Here is a 20,884-nt window from a genome sequence, read left to right as displayed (position 1 = left end):
GACCCTGACAACCAGCTACAGGGGTCGGGCGGCGCCAGCCAGCCATGGCTACCTTGACTGAGGAGAGCGCCCACTTTTGGGCTGAAGTACAAAGAGCCTGGTCCAAATAAAGTCCAATTCATTTCATTTATTGTTTACTTTTTTATGTCTATCGGTTACGCCACTGATGGCGACGGCAGTGGCAACAGCATTGCCGCCAAATAAAGGAACGGGTGCCTAAGAGTTGGGCTCTGAAGGGAACAAAGTTGGAAGACGCTTGAGCTTCCTTTTTAAATGTAGAGCGCACTAGCGTAATGGGATTCTTTTTGCATCGGCTTCTCAACAGCTAGCCTTTTCGATGGAGGCGAAAATGCTGTAGACCCGTGTGCTCAGATTTGGGTGCACGTTAAAGAACCCCAGGTGGTCAAAATTTCCGAAGCCCTCCACTACGGCGCCTTTCATAACCATATGGCGATTTTGGAACATTAGACCCCGCATATCAGTCAATAGCTTTTCTTCTCAAGGGCCACCTAAACTATACAGCAAGGAGAAAAAACGCATGTGCACTTGTAAACTGTTCCTTTAAAGCTATTCTAAAAATGCCTACTACTGCTGACCCGAAGGTCTCAGGTTCGATCTCGGCCATGGCGGTTGCATTTGGCTGGTGGGTGAAAGGGCAGATACCGCGGTACTTTGCAACGTCAGTCCATGGTAAAGAAGAACACCAGGTAGTCAAAAGTTCGAAATCCCTCCACTACTGCGTAACTCAGAATCATATCAGGTTTTGGGACCTAAAACACCACATCTTGTTGTTATTAAAATGCCGAAAAGGAATACAATTTCGAAGTGGCCACTATGACACGAAGTGGCCACTATGTTCTTCGTTTGTGAGTGAGTGAGATGCCCACTATGAGTTCGTAAGATACAACTTGCACCTGCACGTCTGCATGCATTGTTGTAGCTCTGGTTCGTAGTAATAATTAAGTATGCTTGAGTGGTTGATAACTGGTGGGCCTTTAATCGAACCACTCGTTGCGAAAATACACATTTTGACCCCTGGCGTGATTGTATACGCATCTGCTATGTCATATTACACGTGCTTATTTCATTCCTCCCAATACATAACACTCCTAAAGTGTTTTCTAACAAAGCGAATCCTTGCACGAGCGTTGCCTTGTTGTTGCACCCCCGCTTGCCACGCAAATGTCCTTGGTTCATTTTTGACACGTTTCAGAATTCAGCATGAAAGTGCTTCACGCCGGAGTCCACCAAGACTTCCATGACGTATTCCCGGCACAGAACATTTATTTGCTGGACATCAGCAAAATAAACACAACTACATGGCAAAAAATAATAAAAGGGGAAATTGTTTTGTGGCAGGGAGTCGAACCCATGACTTCTCGGTCCACGACGGTCGCTGGTGGCTACGTCACCCCCTGCGCCACCACCAAATACGTCAAGGAGGCAGCACAAATGTGCCTTTTTTATTATTTTTGTAATTGTCTCTATCTATATTTGGCGCTCCCGGTTTACACTGATTTTTCGTTCACAAAGAACAGTGCCGAAGCCGGCAACGGAATTTCGGCAAATTCAGCTTTTTAGTGCTGTCGACCTAAATCTACTTGACCAGGCTTTCATATACGTTCACTGGCCGCCAATTTCCCGGTAAAGGATAGGATCTAGAGTTTCTTATCATGTATTCATTCGGTGACAAGGGTTGCCTGAAACGTGATTATCTGTCGAGGTTTTAGCTTGAGCACGTTGTCTCCACTGCCAGTCACCGTCAGAAGCTCGGGGGCGGTCATTCGCACATTCTTCACTTCGGGCCGCTGCTCGCTGTTCTCCGCCGTCGGCCAATAATCTCGCGTAGCGTTGGAGAGGAATTGGTTTGCCGCTAGAGTGAGTGGCTGCAGGTCACGCAATAGGTGGCCCATCAGCAGCCGCTGCAAATCAATCAATCAATCAATCAATCAATCAATCAATCAATCAATCAATCAATCAATCAATCAATCAATCAATCAATTAACCATTCAATCAATCAATCAATCAATCAATTAACTATTCAATCAATCAATCAATAAACGAACCAATCAATCATTCAATCAATCAAACAATGAGATTACACGAGATCATAAATCAGTCAGTCAATTGATGAGGAGGCTAGAAGGGAGCAGTAATCAAGTAATCAATCAACCAATCAAAACATGGAAAGGTGCGATAAGCACTTTACAGAAACATTGATATGCATTTGTCCCGCAGCGTAGTGATAAATACAGCTGAAGTATCAGACCGGCTAAGAAGTAAAGAAGCTATATACTAGCACATAAATTATTATTGTGCTTTTATGGTTAACCACGCGCCATTGAATTAACAAAGTGACGTGTACATGGATTAACACACCATGCTTCAATCAATAAATCAGCCATGCTCTATCAGTAGCATAAAAAAATCAAACAAAAAAGTCAGTTTTCCCGCAAGGGCGGAACGTTTAATGCGACAGTAACAAATTGTAATGTTATACGAACTGAGGCTGTCCGCTAACTATTTTGAATAAGGTCTCGCACATGGCTCTATCACGCTGGTGCAAGGGAATACGGCCACTCCAGGGACAGATATATACTCTTTCTGCACAGTGTCTTCGTAATTACCGTTGACAGCGCCACATAGAAGGGCATTTAAACCATCAAACATACCATTCGATAACAATGGCAACGTCAGCTTTTGCAGTCATAACTAATAAATGAATGAAGCAGCCAGGGTTAATAAAGTTAGCTGTTCGCAACAACATATAAATTTAATCTTTCTCCTAAATTTGTAATTATGCATCCCTTGTTTTTTGGTGAAATTGCAATGTCAGATTGAATGAATGCTGACCTGTACGACGAAGCTGCATAACATGTTATTAGCACATAGTGGTTCGTTTGGTTGATTACACCTGCGTGTCCCCTCCGGTTCAGTTGAGTATCAAAGGATGGCGCTTTTTTCACCGGCTACCTATCTGTTACTTCACCATTCAATGAACGGTAATTAGTATTTGCACTCGCATACAAGATGCAGGTTTTACGAACTGTGTTAACACTTACGGTCACGTTGAGCATGACCACGGACTTGGTGATGCCGAGATGTTCCAGCCGGAGCAGCACTTTGTTCGCCGACAGCCTTTCCAGCGTTAGCAGGTGAATTGTAGCTGGAAGTGGCGCACGAAGACCCGATACCTGTAAGGAGCGTATGATGACATCACGCGGTTGCAGGAGCCCCTGACAATTGTACGGAGCACGATTCGGTGTTCTGAGTCTGATTTTAGGGCACGAATGGCACGGTTCGATGACGACAAAGTGCCGACGCAGCAGTAATCGGGCAGTAATCAACCTCTCCAAAAAAGACTTTTTGAAGAAAGATCTCTTGGATCAAGTAGTCTCTGCGACGGGTTCATATGTCAAAATAGGCTCTCTAACAGTATTACAATGAAATTTTCGATTAATAGGGTCGGCAACCACAGATTCATCATTTATTTTTCTTTGCGAATTTTCTCAGATATCATAACTTTACAACAAACCTGGCTTACAAATGGACGAAAATTTCACCTAAATTTATCGCTTATTTTGTTTATACAGACCTAGCAGAAGTGGTGGACTTGCCGTTTTTATATCAACTGAATTTAGTCATAGAGCGAAGATTACCTATCTGTGTATGGATACTAACTATTAAATTATGGTATTAGACATTACTCTGCCAGGCTGCCACCCTTTTGCTTTCGGTAATGAATACTTTTCAGCAGGAGTACAGTACACAAGGTGCTTAGATGTGATGTTAGCTTTTTGGAGGAAGGATGTAATATCAACTGGTGACTTCAATTTACACCATGTGTCTTGGGGTTTTAAGACTGATGTAAGCGGGAGGCGCTTGTGGGAATGAACTGTTGGTAATCATTTATCTTGTATGAATTTTCCCTCTGTTACGTTTGTTAGAGGACCATCTAGATATGCTATAGACCTGAATTCCTCTAGCTCTTCACTAATAATATTTTCGTCAAAAATTTTAGATTCCGCAACAAACAGTGACCACCTTCCCATTAGTTTTAATGTTAACTTTTCCAGGATATTTTTAACTGACAAAATCGGCTCATTTGTAAATTATAACCCATTGCGAAAGGCTTGAAATATACTTTACTTCTTCACAAGGACATGCAGAAAGACGATCAGGCTATGAGTCTCTGTGCGGTATTGAAAAGAGCAATAAAAAAGTCAACTTTTACAATAACCTCAAGCACAGGTAGATCGTTTAGCCCATGGTGGAACGCTGAATGTATGAGAGGGTATAGAAAACGGAAAGCAGCGTGGAAGCAACTTACTGACAACCAATGCCCAAAAAAACTGGTGTGACTATAACTACATGGCAGCAGATTTTAAACGTACTGTACACAACTCAAAAAAAGATCACTATGAAAATAACAAATCCAGCTATCTGTCAAAATCAATCAATAAAAAGCACTTTTTAGGTTTTTGCGTTCCAGAAAAATGATACCATTATAAGACAATACTGATTATTCAAATATCTCACCTCGTGAAACCATCAAATTATTAGAAAATGTTGCTAAAGGATTATAAGGTAGATTCCGATAAATAATGTCAAAACACAAAGTAAAGCCAATTGCAGGGGAGGGCCCAATGAAGTGACATTAGCGGAACTAGCGGATGTAGTGAGGCACTTACCTCCTGCAGCACCTGAACTAGATGGGGTAACCTCAGCAATGATAAAAGTACTATACGAGATTTACTTACATGAACTCCATAGTATGGTTTATTACTCTTTAAAAAATTCTTGGATACCTGTGGATTATAAACTTTCCAAAATAACTCCGATACTTAAAAAAAGTAATTTGGGTTTACCCTTGACAATGTAAGGCCAATTTCTATTACATCTAATTTGGTTAAAATAATTGAAATAGTATTGAATGTACGTATAATGAAATATATTGAGGAGAAGTCGATACTCAACCCTAGTCAAATTGGCTTTAGATCGGTATGTTCCATCTGGTGTGCGCACGTAGATTTGAAGAGTCGTATACAGTTGGCTTGGCGTAGAAGAGAGTATTGTGCATTAGTTACTCTAAAAAGGCCAAGGCGTACAACAAAGTGGGGCATAAAATAATAATACAGCAGATAGAAATGTATCGCTTACCAAACTACATGACAGCAAGGGTAGCAGAGTTTTTAAGGGAGAGAGAGTTTTATTGCTTTCAAAGGGGTTGTTTTTCCAACAGAGATCAGCAATACCGTGGCGTACCACAGGGGGCAGTGCTCTCATCGGTGCTCTTTAACATCTTTCTGAGCTCGATTCCAACACATAGCAATATTCATTTGTATGTGTATGCAGATGACATTGCCTTCTTTTCGACAAATAGTGATTTGCAATTACTTTGTCAGACATCACAGAATTACCTAAACATGATAGAAGAATTGCTTGAAAAGATCCAAATGTCTTTACACGTAAATAAAAGCGCGCTTCTAACGTTGTCGTTCAAAGATCTTGTCAACATCTCCCTGCTGTATGACACAGAGCTGATTCCCCAGGTGAATTCACTCAAACATTTAGGCATCATGTATAAAAACTCGTTAAATTTGAGAATTCACATTGACCAAATTGGGTGCAAGGCAACACGGGCCATGGGGTGGTTACGCAAGCGTTGGGGTACCAAAGCACTATACTAGTGGCTTTGTTCTTTGCCATTGTCAAGAGTTGAGATGTTGTAAGAGCATAAAGTCGGATTGGCAACCCTTGGAAGTAGGAATATTACAGAATAGACGCCTTCTGTACAATAGCACTTGACGTATTCAGACAGAACAGGAAAAAAAAAAGACAGCAACTACGTTGTGTTTGGCGCATCGTTCGGCATATTCGTAGTAGGCTCGCTGATATCAAAGTCAGCTGACAGGCGTTAAGAAAAAAATCTACTTCGCTTTAACTTTGAGAAAACCAGCACGGGCACTACTACTACTACTACTACTACTACTACTACTACTACTACTACTACTACTACTACTACTACTACTACGACGACGACGACGACGACGACGACGACGACGACGACGCTGATAATAAGGCAATATAATAGATTGAGACAGCTCCAATGTAAAGATGATAGCGCACGTCTCCTCCTCTTTCTCATCGCATCTTTTCAGCGCTATGACGTTATTTATGCCCTTAAGCCACGCACCACCTCGACTGCTAGGCTTCATCAGTGTGGCGTTGCTTTTGAGCATAAACACTCATAGTTCAACCACTTTAAGCATGGATATGCCGCATTGTCACGAAGGGTGTTCGTATCCTAGTGCCGGTAATCACCCTTTCTTTGGAGGGTTTCCATCCAGCGGGAGCGAAAAGCACGAGTGGTCTGTAGACCAGCTGCAGCGCCTGTGGCCGCAGAATCTGTCCCGCCTCTACCATGGAGCCCAGGAACAACCGGTGGGTGCCTTTTACCACCAAGCCGGCACCGTCCCCGCCGATTTCTTGCAAAGACTCGCCCACGCCAAGATTGTCATTAGTGCCGTGACTGCGGTGCACCTGCATTGAAGATCCGGCCCCGAAAGTTTTACGAATAGACCTGATGCTTGTCTTTAAACAGGGGTAGGCGCCATCGGCACAATAAGGCACTTGTAGCGACGTCGTGGCACGTAATCTCCGCCCAGCTTAAAGACCACCACCACCCTCCATGATCGCGGGACAACTGGCACAGCAGCTAGCGGCGTACGAGCCTAGCACGTTGGGGAGCGAGCTGAGGCTCCCCGACGGGTTTTGCTGCGAACAGAGCTTTGGAGCCGCTGTGCCAGATGTCACGTGATCTTAGAGAGCGATGGCGAGCTTTGGGCTGGGCGGAGATTACGTGCCTCGACGTCGCTACAAGCGCCTTATGCCGGTGGCGCCTTCCCTGTTTCCAAACACGGAAAAGGTATATATGCCTAAGTGCGTCATTCACAAAGACACCAGTCACTCGTTTTTATTACGAGTGCGCGTCGAGTATTCTAATCTCATTGCTTCCTATAGTAGCACCTAAATAAAAGTTCAGCATAGATAGGTCAGTGTAGTTCCAGGTTTTAGGTTACGGTTACAACTTGAAGAATGGCTGATAAGCAGGCTAGTTCGTATATATTCATAATGAAATATTGGGAGCACAAATTAACAGCACACAAGAAAGGAGAGTTAAGGAGCTGATGGTATAGCTCTTCAGCAGAACGGGGTTCTGCAGGTAGTTACGAATACTCTTGAACTATCTTGTCACCTAGCCGCCAAACAGAGGGTGTGTTCTACGTTTGAACCTTATTCCTTTGTGTTTGGCCACAGCTCAGGTGTAATCAGTTCGCTGTCATTAAAGTCCATTACCATGAGTTCGAGCTGTCCAGAGCGCAGGCTGCTGCCACCCTGTGTGCGGTCCGGAAGAATCATCATTTGCAGCCCTTTGGTTCGGTCCTGCGACAGGTAGAAACACAAACTCCAGCTTTCTTAAAGGAATACTGAAAAAAAAATCTTTTGCGGCCAAGGTTTTCAACCAAATTGAAAGACTGAGTCATCGAAGCAATAAATACGAGCCTCTTTCCCAGCAGAAACAATAGGAAAATAACGATCTCAATGAATTTTTGACAAAGTGGTCACTCCGAGAACTAGAGGAAGCAACTTCACACATACCCGAAACGGGCAAGCCAACGATGCCAGCTGTTTCCGGCGTCTCTCAACTCGCCTAGATCCCCTATTGGTGCCGGTAGCGAAAAATGCTCCCGGTCAAGTAAAGCATCGGTGCTATTGTGGAAGGGGTGGATTGGAAAAAAAAGAGAGGTGGAGAAAAGGGAGAGGAGGACAGAAACACGTGCACCCTGCATGTGCCTCAGATATTGTGACGTCACTTCCCACGCTCGAATGCAGCCGCCGCGCGCTAAGGATCCAATAAATATACAGCCAACTGCTCGAAAATACGGGAAAGAAACTGAATTCGTCGGAGCAGTTGAATCTTCCGAGTAGAGTTTCGAAATCACGGCCCTTTTTCCAATTTTCGTTCGGTATTCCTTTAAGCCACATCGGCAGACTTTTTTGAAATTGCACTGAATACAATGAAAAACGCGCTGATCTACTGCTGCTGCTTCATCGTATCATTCAAAACTGATCTCAATATCTAAACACACACATGAAGCTCGATTTCTCTTGAAACCTACTCTCAATTACACTCACTCAATTTGACGACCTAACTTTTGGCAGCAAGTGACCTATATTTCATGAAATGTGCCTTGGTTGATAAGTAGGGGAATGCGTAAATATATATGTGACTCATGTGCTATCTGTTGCGATTTTGTGGCGTGTATGCGTGTGCCGGACATTTACTTTTCCTTATTTCGGTCTGAGTGATCTTGCTGCATGTGTGCGTCATTTGTGACTTCGTTGTACTATACTACGTTACATGAAAACAAATAGCATGTACAGCGTTGTCATGTAATACAAGCGGTTCCTGGTGTAGCGTTGTAGTATTGCACAGTGCTTATCTCGTCATGTAAGGCACCTAAATAGAGGCTGGTCCTATCAAAGTAACGTTGATATGTTTCGAGGCACTTCCAAAGCAAAGAAATAATTTTCGGAAAATGCCTGCTCGCTGAAGGCCATGATTATTTGAGAACGGCCTTTTTCATTTTTTACCTATAGTAAAACACACCCTCTTATCCCAATAAGCGGAAAAGGCGGGCTCCTAGATGGCCTGCCCCTGCTCCCTCCCTTATGACTACGGGACTTTTTCAAGGCAATGCTTAACTTGTGATACAAAGAGAGGCTCTAATATGCCTATGTTTATCTTGGTATGCTATTGCTGTGCGTGTAACTAAGAGAACAAAATATTGGCCTCTGCAGAAAGAAATGTTCTTCTCTCGCAGGAAGAAATGTTCTTCTCTCACTCATGAAATAGGCACAAAAAACACGCTTAAATTCTTTGCTTTCTCGTGCATTTGCCTAAGGGCAAGGAAAGGCTAAAGCAGTGAGTGGTTTGTTGGATGATTTTGCAGTTATCTTTATCCACAGTTGAGGCATTCCCTTAAAAAATATCGGGGTATCCTTAAACTACGAACTTGAGAGTTGAACGCGACAATATTATGCTGTCCCCAGAGCGGAATGTTTTCACCTAATACATACTTTTAAATGCGACGCATTACTTAGCGAACTTCGGCGACGTTGAGCGTATCTATCTATCTATCTATCTATCTATCTATCTATCTATCTATCTATCTATCCGCTTACGTTTGGATGCTCTCGTGGTCACCCCCTTCACTTGGCGGGAACCAAAATTAGCATGGGAGGGTAAGATAGTTTGACGAATATGACGCGCTGCTCTAGACCTCACGATCTCGCCACGTCATGATCTCGCCACTTACGCCATGTCACGATCTCGCCATTTCACGATCTCGCCACTTACGTCGGCAAACACGTCCCGCCAGACAGTGGCATATACCGATGGGCGGTTATGTGCCACTAGTATCCGGGTACGGGCCACAGGTGATTGAAAATACGCAGGAAAGACGAGAACACACATGGGCAATTTTAACGTGCTAGCGTTAAGAAACAACCAACATTGGTAGCGTCAACCCAACGAATGCAAAGAATAAATGTCAGGGTCACAGCTGGAATCGAACCCAAGCATTCTGCGTGGCGATGAAGCATTCTACCACAGAGCTACGCCAGGTCTCGGAACTACTTTTCAAATAGACGTTAATCTTCGTAAAATGTCAATAGAGGTTGTAGTACTACCTACACAATTTTATAAACATTACGCATGTGCTTCTTTTTACATCCGTCATGTCGGGTTAACGTCAATTGTGGTTAGTTGCCATGCGCTGACGTTGATTTACGTGGCGGTGTCCAGAACCAGCATCCTCGCGAGCATCAGTGTTTCGTATCAGCTTCTGGTGTTGCTAATACGCATGTTCCAGTTGGCACCGTTGCGCAAGTGCAAACAACTGGTTATATGACCATCTGCAACTCTTCAACATATGTCTGTGCGTAGAACGTTTGTTCATATATTTAGAGTCATTTCATGACGTGTCACACAATAAATAAATCGCAACACGGTCACCTTCTCTCCGCATGCTTCGCATAACGTTGATTCCCAGGAACAGGGGAACTGCCGAATTTTTTTATTGTATGATGTTACTCGAGAAGTTTAAACTGTTAGTTACTACAATCAAATAAATACTTTAGTAAGTGTATTGCATCATTGAAGCTTTCACATGCGACTGCATACTGCGTAAGGGGTAAAATGCTTTAAAGCACAAGCAATGAGGCGTGTTAAGTCTTTTTGAACTTTTTATGCAACCACTATACGATATACGCGCAAGAATATGTGTGCATTTTGTAATTAGTGGCCGTCAATATACCATGAAGTTATTATGATAATCCCATTTTATGACACATGATGGCAATGTACGATTGTACCGCACAATATTAGATTTTTCCTCGAAATTTAAATTTAAGTCCCAACAGTTTTTAACAGGTTAGACGATTCCCTTCTACATGCACAAATGCAAAACATGATACTCACGGATGCTTCTGTTACTCATGAAAGGGTAGGAGTGAAATTCGCTCTGAATCGCTATAGGCTGGTCGTTCGCTGTGAGGCTCCCAGATTTCACACCTGTTTTTGAAGTTGAGCCGTCGGCTATTATCTTGGCGCTACAAAAATTCCCACCAGTAACGAATATTGCGGTCATAATCACTGGCTCTCTCTAGGTATACACAGCTTGAAGAGGTTCACATGACTCACGAACTGTAATGACGTCACGCACGTTAGTTCGACCTTAGCTGAAGCACCTGAAATTATTATGGGTTCCAGGTCACTGTGGATTACTGTTAAATGAAATGGCCAATTTCTTAGCGTGAACTTTGTTTGAGGGCCCTGTAATTGAAGTTATTTCAGAAATAGAATATATAGAAGCAATCAGATTAGAATCCCAGCCGTTTGCACTAATAACGTGGAAACCATACAATGGACAGAATATCAGCATCTAAAGCTTCCATGAAGGCTCAGTGGACTCAGTCTCGGCAAGCAGAAGATACGATCCCCAGACTTCGATGCCGTGTGCTCTCACTGAACTTTTATTTGCACAAAGCTGGTCTGTCAATATTGATCCTCTGTTAATTTTGCGGGGATACACAAACTATTGAACATTTCTTTTTAACATGTCGCAGATAACACATATATTAGAAGGAGAGTGCGTTTCACTCTACTTTCAAAGACTGGACTAAATGTAAGTGCAATAACTGTACCAAGCTTCGGTGCCTCAAGTTTGGGACGTCGCCAAAGCAATGTTCTGATGCGGTTTGCAGTAACATTCAACCTCGCAAACGTACTCCATGGTAATTCTTAATTCAACAAATATTCTATAAGAAATATATGTGTACCTAAAAAAGAAAATCGTAATAATACAACACATTTGAGATTGCTACATAATGAGGTTAATTCCACAGTCTGGGCTACTAGCAGATGTGCATAGTATTTTTCCATCACCCATGACTTCCTTTTCACTTATTTAGTTCTTATTCATTTAGCATTGCTGAAATTATCTACTAAATTTAAAACTACGATGTCTTGGCCAATTCGCCACAGTTGGTACTTGCCATACTTTGCAAGGCACTAACAAAACAAAACAAAGACGGGAAGGTAAATCGAACGCGTCTTTGGTTTGCTATCCTACGCTGGGGGAAGGAGTTTAAGCATTGAATAGATAGAGAGATTGAAAGAGGAGAACACACAAAAAGATACACGTGAGCCTAAACTATACAGTGTTGTGTTCTATAGTCGTTGACTCAGGATTTCCGGCGTATCACGTTTAGCAGTAACTGTACAGTCATGTTGCTATGTCAGATCACTTAGGAGCGCGCTGAACGGGGAACATCACAGAGAAAGACAACACAACGTGCGCACACGTGTATGCGTGCACGCGCCCAATACAACATGGCGGCGACGTACCTTGATATAGATCCACGAAGTGACGGGGTAGTAGTTTGAAGGAATTGGCAGCTTGTATTTATGCAGCGACCTTCTGCGGGAAAACGGACAAATGGAAAGTGGTTCTTTATAAAAACAAAATCAAATACTATTTGGGGTTTCATGCGCCCAAAACAACAATAAGGCTAAGCCTTAGCAGCAGTTTCGTCATCAGTTAAGGCCACTTAGAGTTATTGAATGCACACTTATAGTAAGTTACGCGGGTGTCTTTTCTTGTTTTGTCTCTAATGAGATATCACTGATTTTACTTTCGCAAAGTGCATCGTCAAAAAAAAAAAATTCACCATTTAACGAGTTCTTGCACAAGATTATCCTGCAAATATTGAAAGTTGATCCTACGACATACCCTATACGACCAGGACAGTTGCTCACACTCGCATATTGAGATACATATAGTGCATCAAATCGTTGATCCTTTGTTCTAAGCATGTGTGATCCCAGTGTTTTATGATGATCTGTAATCTATTAATGTGTCTTCTGTAATACCTTTTCTTTGATGTATATACCATCGCATTTAGGAGAAGCGTGCTTCAAAATTTGCAACGGCATGGTGACATTAACCTAAAGCATATCCAGGACCTCCAATAAATAGGCGAAACAGCTTATACTGCGACACTTACCATCCATAGCTATACATACTGACAAACCCCTAAACCTAAAAAGAACTGGTGCAAGTTTGGAGATCCTTCGAGTTAGTGCATGGTGGCATCGCTTTTTGAATATTGTTCCTGCATACAAATGGAGTGCCACATTTTGTAGGCTCCTAACTATACAGCGCTTTGCTGCAAAAGTATAAAAGGCATAACCGCTTGTTACACGACACCTCTGATTACCTACACATGTATAATTATTACTACGACATCTCAATACTACAACAGCTGGCTTGCTGTAAACCTCCAGAAATGACTTCATTGCATGTTGGCCGTAACGCAAAGAATCCAAGATTCACACGGCAGAGTGCTTACATTCGGCGCATGTTCTTCCATCCATTGCCGTCTGTGTAAAACTCTGAGCTGCTGAGGTTCGTATGGAACTGGCTGACTACGTCGCAACCGGACATCCGACCCCAGCCAGTGCTCTGCATGCTGAAAGAATAGGGGTAAATCAAGTAGACGAGCAAGTCTACAGGTTCTGTGCTAGACATACCCTAAAAGGTTAATACAGCTGTGGTGGCAGCTGTGTGGCTTGAAGATGTGTTTACAGCTGCATTTACATGCCTACAAGGATTTAGTAGTTGTTATTCACTCTTTGTAATCTGAACTAGGTTAAGAAAACGCAGAGACACATAATACACTACATATATCCAAAACAGGGCATCTTCACTCATTGCACTAGGGACTGTGGTTCACGGAGAGGCCACCCCATTCAGACCAGTTGGTCGCATAATACGGGGGCATAGCCAGGGTCGACCTCTTTGGGTCAATTCAACTTTTATCTTCATTATCCGCCATGTCGAAACTGAAGAGAGGACGCGGAAATGCAGAAACGCTCACCAAAAGTTGTACAAGCTCTTGCAAAAAAAGGGATGGGTTATGTTTACGACTGGTCATTCGGTGCCGTCGCATTAATATTTTGGCACCCATGCGTTTCATTCTATCTCAATACGATGAATCAGCAAAGAAGAACGGGTCTGCTGTATTGTATAGCACCACTCTTGAGCTTACCGCAGGTGAGCCGAACATGTCAAACACTGCAAATGGGCTCGTGAAATTGGCGACGTTTATTTATCAGTAGCTGTGACGAGTAGAACGCTATTGCGCTGCTAGGCGACTGTGATGCGAACTTATCTAAGTGCTACAGCGTGGGAAGGCTACTGTATAGCACTTCTAAAGAGCCAGTCTTGCAAAGAAAACCTCACGTGCTGTGGGAACCTCGGCAGTGCTTTACCACAACCATACGCATTGCCACGAGGGTGGGTCAGTGGAGGGGGAGAGATGGTAGGCAGTGGTGGAGGAGGTTGGCTGCTGTCCCCCCAAGTCACATAAGAGGAGGGAGGGTAGAGGTGAATGGTGCCCTTTACAGTGACTTAACTAGAAGGGGGTTGCGCCATGATGAACAGTCCTACACTGAAGAACTAGGGGCACGCTCATGATAGCAACCACTGATTATCAGTGAGTCCTTGCCTTTCCCCGCAAGTTTTATTGGGCGCTCAGATTCGGAGAGATGTATGTTTAGGATCAGCAACAGGAACATAATTACAGTTTCGTTAATGGTCCCACAGTCCAGGTGAACTCAATGAACGGACTATCTTTCTGCAGTGATATCACTTGCGAAATGTAGTCGTTGAAGATCTGGTGGACCTCTTGAACCACCGGCCCCTGTATGTTGCAAGAAAGGAAAATAATACGAAGTTCAGTAACTTGGGTGCACGGTCGATCTAAAATGCTAGCTGTTCGAAACTAATCATCACAAACACATCTCGCGCACTAGAAAAATCAATATTCATTAGAAATGTGTAAAGGAATGCTACGTAAAAAGAACTCTGTTAGAATTTTCTAAACGTTCGCGCAAGTGGAAGGTACATAACAGTTGACTTTTACTACTCCGATCTACAGAGCAGAAACCTGGACGCTTGTGAGAAGGGTTCGATTTAAACCGTGGACGACGCAATCAGCTATTGAAAAGAAAATGGCGGGTGATAGAGGTAAGAAGAGAACAGAATGCTTGAAGGAACAAAGCCGCGTTAAGGACGTTTCACTCGAAAGGTAAAGTGTATATGTGGAAGGCAGGGTAACCGTCAGTTAAAAAAAAGTAACAGAATGTATTTCAAGAAAAGAAAACATCCTGAAAGGAAGACGTTAGGTCTGCAGATGAGATTTAGAAGTTTGTGGCGATAGCGTGATTGCGGAAAGTTCTCGAACAGGCTGATCGGAGGAGCATGGGAGATACCTTTGCCCTGCCGTGGTCGGGCTGCTGCTGAAGACTGTGACGAAGTACAGGCGAGCTCACCTTGATGACACGGTGGGTGACGTGGTCTCCCATATCCCTCGCTTCACTGTAGGCACTGAATACGTAATGGCCTGGAGGGCAGGCCGCGTCGGGACTGCTGCTGCCGAATGCGTATGCTCCGAAGGACTGGTGGAGCTTGACGGACGTCTTGGCCTGTCGCAGTATCACTCCTGACACCAGGCCCGTGCCAGCCTCTATCTCGACGCGGTACCTCTGCAAGAGTATGATGTCGTTTAATTTCTGTTCAAGTTGACTTATATTTCAGGGTGCATTATTCACACATACGGGCTTGAGAAACGTGTCACCTAACTAAGATATGGTTCATCTTTGAAGGCCATTTGAAGTTAGGCTTCAAGAACCATGTGAATGTCAATTTCCTAAATGACTAAAATATCGAGGCAGGTTTTCAGATATAGAAATTGTCGTTCTACGGAGATGTTTGAAATAATAGCAGTCACATGGGACGCCTCGCGAGAAAAAAAATGCTGGAAAACGTTCGGTAGCTTACCCGAACAAAGTGTTATCAACTGCAATGGCGGAGTGATAACGTGAGAAAGATTTAGCAACGTCATAAAGTGGTAACCGTGGGAAACCACGGGCTGCCAGCGAAAGGCTCGCGCCTCGCATAAGGGCAGGTAACGTGTTTGAAAAGCCTCAAATACATCGTTAGATAAAGTAGGAGTTCCTGAGCGTTGCGTTAACATATTACTCATGTCGGTGCCTTTTCTAGTGCAGGTATGTGTTGGCATCGTCGTGTAGCTCTGAACTGCGCGCGATTAGAAACGGGAGCTCAACAAGTCGTAAGTGTGCGGCTTCTACTCAGCGCTTGATTGTCGATTTATCGGAACGCAGAACAAGGAGGATGTTTGAATATTGAATGATGCTTTGCGTGCAAAACGCGAATGAGTACAGCTTTCGACAGTACCTGGTTCTCGATGAAATTGTCCTGCTCGTGGATCTCGAGGAAATTTCGATGTTTAGTCGCCGCGGCCTTTGTGCCCCGCACGTAGTATACGCTGGCTCCCAGCGGTGATACGTTAGCCTGGAATACCAGCGAGGACTTGGCGGTGCCTTTGCTCTCCGGGATTTCGTGGCGGTGTGGAGCTAACGGCACGACCTGCGCCATGGAGACATGTACGAACTATAAACAAATAACGAAGATAGATAGGTAGATAGATAGATGGATAGATAGATAGATAGATCGATAGATCGATAGATCGATAGATCGATAGATAGATAGATCGATAGATAGATCGATAGATCGATAGATAGATGGATAGATTAGCGAACGATTGAACAACGAAACGAATAAACAGGAGAATGAGGGCCGGGGTGGCCCTTACACCGGATGCTGCCAGCTCAACATAGAACTGGCCACATTTACCACTCGGTGCTAAGTGTTCATAGCTCTCAGTCTCAGTGATGAAAGGAGGTGCATACCATTTTTATGGAAATGTGAAGAGCTTCAGTTGGAACGCTCTATGCACCTCTCGAGCAGGCCGGCCTTCGCTATACAGTGACGCGACCAGCTATAATCGCTGAAAACTAACAGATTTGTCAAAACTCTGCTTCACTTTCTACGCAGCCGCAGCCCTGTAGCACACATCTATTGCTCTTATAACAAACGAAATATTATGCCTTACAACAAGTCAACAGCGCAAAAGAAAACAAAAGAAAAGCATTACCTGTGACTCGATCGTGGCACCTCTTGGTCCGCTGACGCTTACGACAACGGAATTGTCGGTGGATAGTGGCAGGCGTAAGTACGGCGTGGCTGTGACACTGGCCGGATTGTAGATGACCACGGCAAACTGAGGAGTCTGAGAACAGGAGCACAACTAGGGATTGTCTCCAGACGAAGCATGTATAAATCTGTGTACTGTGCGCTGGAAATACATGTTGTTCTAAAATTGTTCAGTAGGCGCTATCTTAGATTTCAGGAGAATCACGTGAAACGTGCGACGATCGTGTGAGGGATGCTGGCGTGTACTTTCATGATGAATGAACAGCACTCACAGCATTAACATTCTTGAACAAATGGTGAGGTACTTTTGTGTGCAACTATGCCCAAGTTCTGCATCGAAGCGTCTGTCTTCCTTAACTATGTCGTGCTGTAAAGCTAACTCTCTCTAAACGAAACGTTCCGTTTTCGCCCTAAGCAAACAAAGCGGAGCGATCGTTTGACAATTTAAGATTTTCGGATTGTCCCGTCTGTATACAATGTGCAGCCTCAGTTATGTGGCTGTATTATTATCTTGTGAAAAATGCTAACGAGATGACTTCTTCGTGAGCGGAGGCATTTGTCCTTACAAATGCGAACCCAATCGGGTAAATTGTCACAGAGATGGATTAACGCGAGACTGACAAAAATTGAGCTCAAATTGCCACTGGCTATAATTATGGTGTGTTATGCAGAGCATAACTGAAAAATTGAGAACTACTAACGCACCGCGCCAATGGCAAAATAAAGACGGGACGAAAAATTTGTGCTGTAACTTGCAAATCATAGCACGAGTTAAAGGCAACATAATTGGTCTAGAAGAAAGTCTTACAACTGAAAAATTGTGTTGAGCTCTAATGCAATGTCGAGATCAAAGATACCAAAAAAGCGATAAGTTCTGCGTTTTCACATCCCTAAACGACGTTGCATATACAAGGAACGCCGTAGTGGAAAGCTCCAGAAATTTTGACCACCTGGGTGTTCTCTAGCATACACTTGAATCTAAGTACTCGGGCCTCGAAAGTTTTTGCCTTTGATATGCGGCCCCCACGGCCAGGATTCGGTGACATGATCTGTGGTTCAGCAGTGGAGCATCATACCCACAAGACCCCTGTTATGGTAAGAGACACTAAAAAGGACAACCGAGTTTTTTTTTTTTGTATGAGTAACCTATGTAAAAAATTACTCCATCCCATTACGAAAATCGCCATGCTTGCCGAGAAAAGATGCTCGGTAAGCAAGAAAAGGCACAATGAAAAAGAAGTGGGTGGTGACCCCGCTTTGAAGCACCTTCACCCAATCTCCGCGACGTCATTGATTTTGATGGTGTCACCTGGGACCTACGTCGTTCCTCATCTGTGAAAAACGAATTTAATTGGCGTCCGATAAGGCCGGAGAATTAATATACGTACTTTCGGGAAAATTTCTCGTGCCGATTTCCCCAAAGTACGAAAGATATTCTTCAAAATCCGTGACGTCACGCACGCATGTTTTGGCGCAATTTTTAGCTATGAGACTTTGACTTTTTTATTTAATAATAGAGCTGTGATAGTGAGATTCACGGCTCATGAGTTTTCAGAGGGAAACATGAATCCTGACCAATTCCATGTTCCAATTGATTGTTCATTTGATATACAGGGAAATGTCCGCCTCGGTGAATCAGTGGCTAGGGTGCTATGTGGCTGACCCGAAGGACGCGGGTTTGATCCCTGCCATGGCAGTCACACTTCGATGGAGGTGAAATCGTTGAGGCCCGTGTATTGTGCAACATCAGTGCACGCTAAAGAACACCAGATGGATGAAATTTCTGGAGCCCTCCACTATATGCGGCGTCTCTGATGATAATATCGTGGTTTTGAGGTGCAAAATGCCATAGGATATTAATAACATACAAAGGAAATTTCTTACGGAGTAAAAGTAGATAAATATTGCACCACTCACCTTGCTGTCGGCAGTGGTGGCGTCACAGTCACTCTGGTTGAGAGCGTGGCAGTACATCAACCGCTTGGCTACTTCGTCGGTCCTTAGTATACCCGGATCCAACAGGGACACCAGGGTTGTGCTTACCAATCTCTGTGAAGAACGCATATTTTAAAGCTTAAGCTTAAGCTGGGAGCAGTTTTGAAAAAAAGATTTCTTGCTATAAAACTTGTTAAAAATTTGTGCACTGGTTACGTTAGCCTCTTGTTAGGGGTCTTGTCAGAATCTTTTCTACATATATCAAAGCTGTCTGTCTGTCTGTCTGTCTGTCTGTCTGTCTGTCTGTCTGTCTGTCTGTCTGTCTGTCTGTCTGTCTGTCTGTCTGTCTGTCTGTCTGTCTGTCTGTCCATCCGTCCATCCATCCATCCGTCCGTCCGTCTGTCTGCACATGAAGTAACCGTAATACGGGGTTTCATGGAGATGCGTTGTATGAGCCCGTTAACGGCAAAAGACTCCGCGGTGCATGAAGATGTCCAGACTAAACTTTTGCTTAACTAATGAAGAGTGTTAATTGCGACTCAGACCATCAAAGTTACAATGAAAGTGTTTTTTTGAAATCTCCACAGAAAAAGAAATTTGCAGGAAGCCTATTAAGATGTACTGTATATGCGTGTGCATGCTGTAGAAAAGCTCTGTGAGAAAAAAAAATTTAGCGAAGTATATTTAGTAAATTGTATTCCAGAAGATACTTAGGTTGATAGGCGTAATGATTCAGCCTTAGGATGTTCGTTGACTTTAATGAAAATAACGCCAGCCATTTATAAAAAGGTTCCATTAAGGAGAACAAATATCGAAAAAGTTCTTTGGTCAGTATGACTTCATAAAGAATTATCTTGATTCATGCAGTTGTAGAGCTATAGCAACGTAAATCATTTTTGTATAAAACTTCTGAAAGGTATGCTTTTGTAGATCCGAGTATGAAACTATCATAGCATTATCATTACTGCATGGTTCCCATCCATTTGAAACGCATGATAATCTCGTGGCAAAAACAGTACTAGTGTCTAACACATTCCATGTGGCAGTCACAGAATATGCGAAAAAATTATTTTACCTCACAGGATTCGATGCCCTCAGACAAAATTCTGACATAATCTCTGGCCACGTCATCCATAGAGGTTCCCCTGTAGTGATGAAGGAGCGCAGAAAAAAAAAAATGTGGGCGGCATCGGCGCGACAGTGTTGGTGCCAAGATTGTGATGCTCGCGTGAGCAGCCAATGCCAATTCAGTACTCACGTGATCGCATCGTGATGCAGCAGCGTGGAAACGGCCTCGGCTGCAATGACAGCGGAAGTGGTATATGTACTTGGACATTATTTGAACAGGGCGAATTTCCCAGCTTTAAATCCTTCTACAGGTGTCTATGTGTTAAATACTGACGTTTAAGGCCGCGTTGTAACGTATGCTAAACCCTAAGATGAAGAGAGGAGATGCGATGTACTCAAAAATAAACTTGACCCAAACCAACTCGCTCACCTAGCCGTTATTGTGCGAGGTATTTTTGTTATTTCTATGGCTTATTTGTTGTATTATTGCGATAGTAACTACTTGGTCATTTTCGGCAATTTTTTCGCCGTCGGCGCCGCCATGCTGTTCTATTTGCGCAGGCACGATTAGCCAAAAGTGCATCTCGCTCAGACTCCCTCAAGAAATCAGTTTTCCGCTAACAGTTCATTCAGATTCACTTAAAGTTTACTCAACCGGACTCACCCGGACTCAAGATTAGCGTAATAGTGCTCGCGCGCACTCACTCAGACTCAGACTCACTGCTTGATCTAATTATCAGTGAATTTGAGTGAATTGACCAAGAGGAAGCAGTCGGTTGAGTATAATAACATTTTAGAAAATGGTGTGTACGAACTTTTATCATCAGATTACACATATTTGGCATCGCACATAGTCGTTTCTCTCGTACTTTCAAATCAGAACAATTAGTGCAGTACAGTTACGACTTTTTATTTTGAAAGGCGCGTATCGCGCGATACGCATATATAAATGATCTCCTCTGTAAAAGATCGCGGAGAAGGAGAGTGGGACTTGTAGGCATGTGGCATGTTCAAGGCACTCTCCACATACAGCCACCATTTGTAACTGAAGCCTATGATCAATCAATATTCTTGAAATAAGTTTTATTATTTGTATAATCTGGAGAAATGCGTTAACTGAATGCACTGCACTGTTTTATTCATTATATTTCATTTATTTTATCGACTCCTCTTTT

At 43.3% G+C, this 20,884-nt stretch overlaps 1 protein-coding gene and 1 long non-coding RNA gene across 2 annotated transcripts; both read right to left on the bottom strand.

Annotated features, from left to right (window-relative positions):
• Positions 1-1,350: 1,350 nt before the first annotated feature.
• Positions 1,351-15,287, bottom strand: LOC142772273 (lysosomal alpha-mannosidase-like). Its single transcript, XM_075874472.1, has 9 exons — positions 15,273-15,287; positions 14,903-15,175; positions 14,213-14,331; positions 12,979-13,098; positions 11,975-12,047; positions 7,360-7,446; positions 6,325-6,543; positions 3,063-3,194; positions 1,351-1,922 (listed from the first exon to the last, which is right to left on the bottom strand). Exons 1-9 carry the CDS (start codon positions 15,285-15,287, stop codon positions 1,680-1,682), a joined length of 1,281 nt encoding a protein of 426 aa, XP_075730587.1. The 3' UTR covers positions 1,351-1,679.
• A 3,381-nt stretch (positions 15,288-18,668) lies between these two features.
• On the bottom strand, positions 18,669-19,940 carry LOC142771348 (uncharacterized). The gene is made up of 3 exons (XR_012885875.1): positions 19,900-19,940; positions 19,717-19,786; positions 18,669-18,755 (listed from the first exon to the last, which is right to left on the bottom strand). It is a non-coding gene; the product is annotated as an uncharacterized LOC142771348 (long non-coding RNA).
• Between the last annotated feature and the right edge of the window lie 944 nt (positions 19,941-20,884).

This window comes from Rhipicephalus microplus, chromosome 9, assembly GCF_043290135.1.
Source record: "Rhipicephalus microplus isolate Deutch F79 chromosome 9, USDA_Rmic, whole genome shotgun sequence".
In the NCBI taxonomy this organism is placed as follows: Eukaryota; Metazoa; Arthropoda; class Arachnida; order Ixodida; family Ixodidae; genus Rhipicephalus; species Rhipicephalus microplus.
This window is presented reverse-complemented; position numbering and strand designations above follow the sequence as displayed.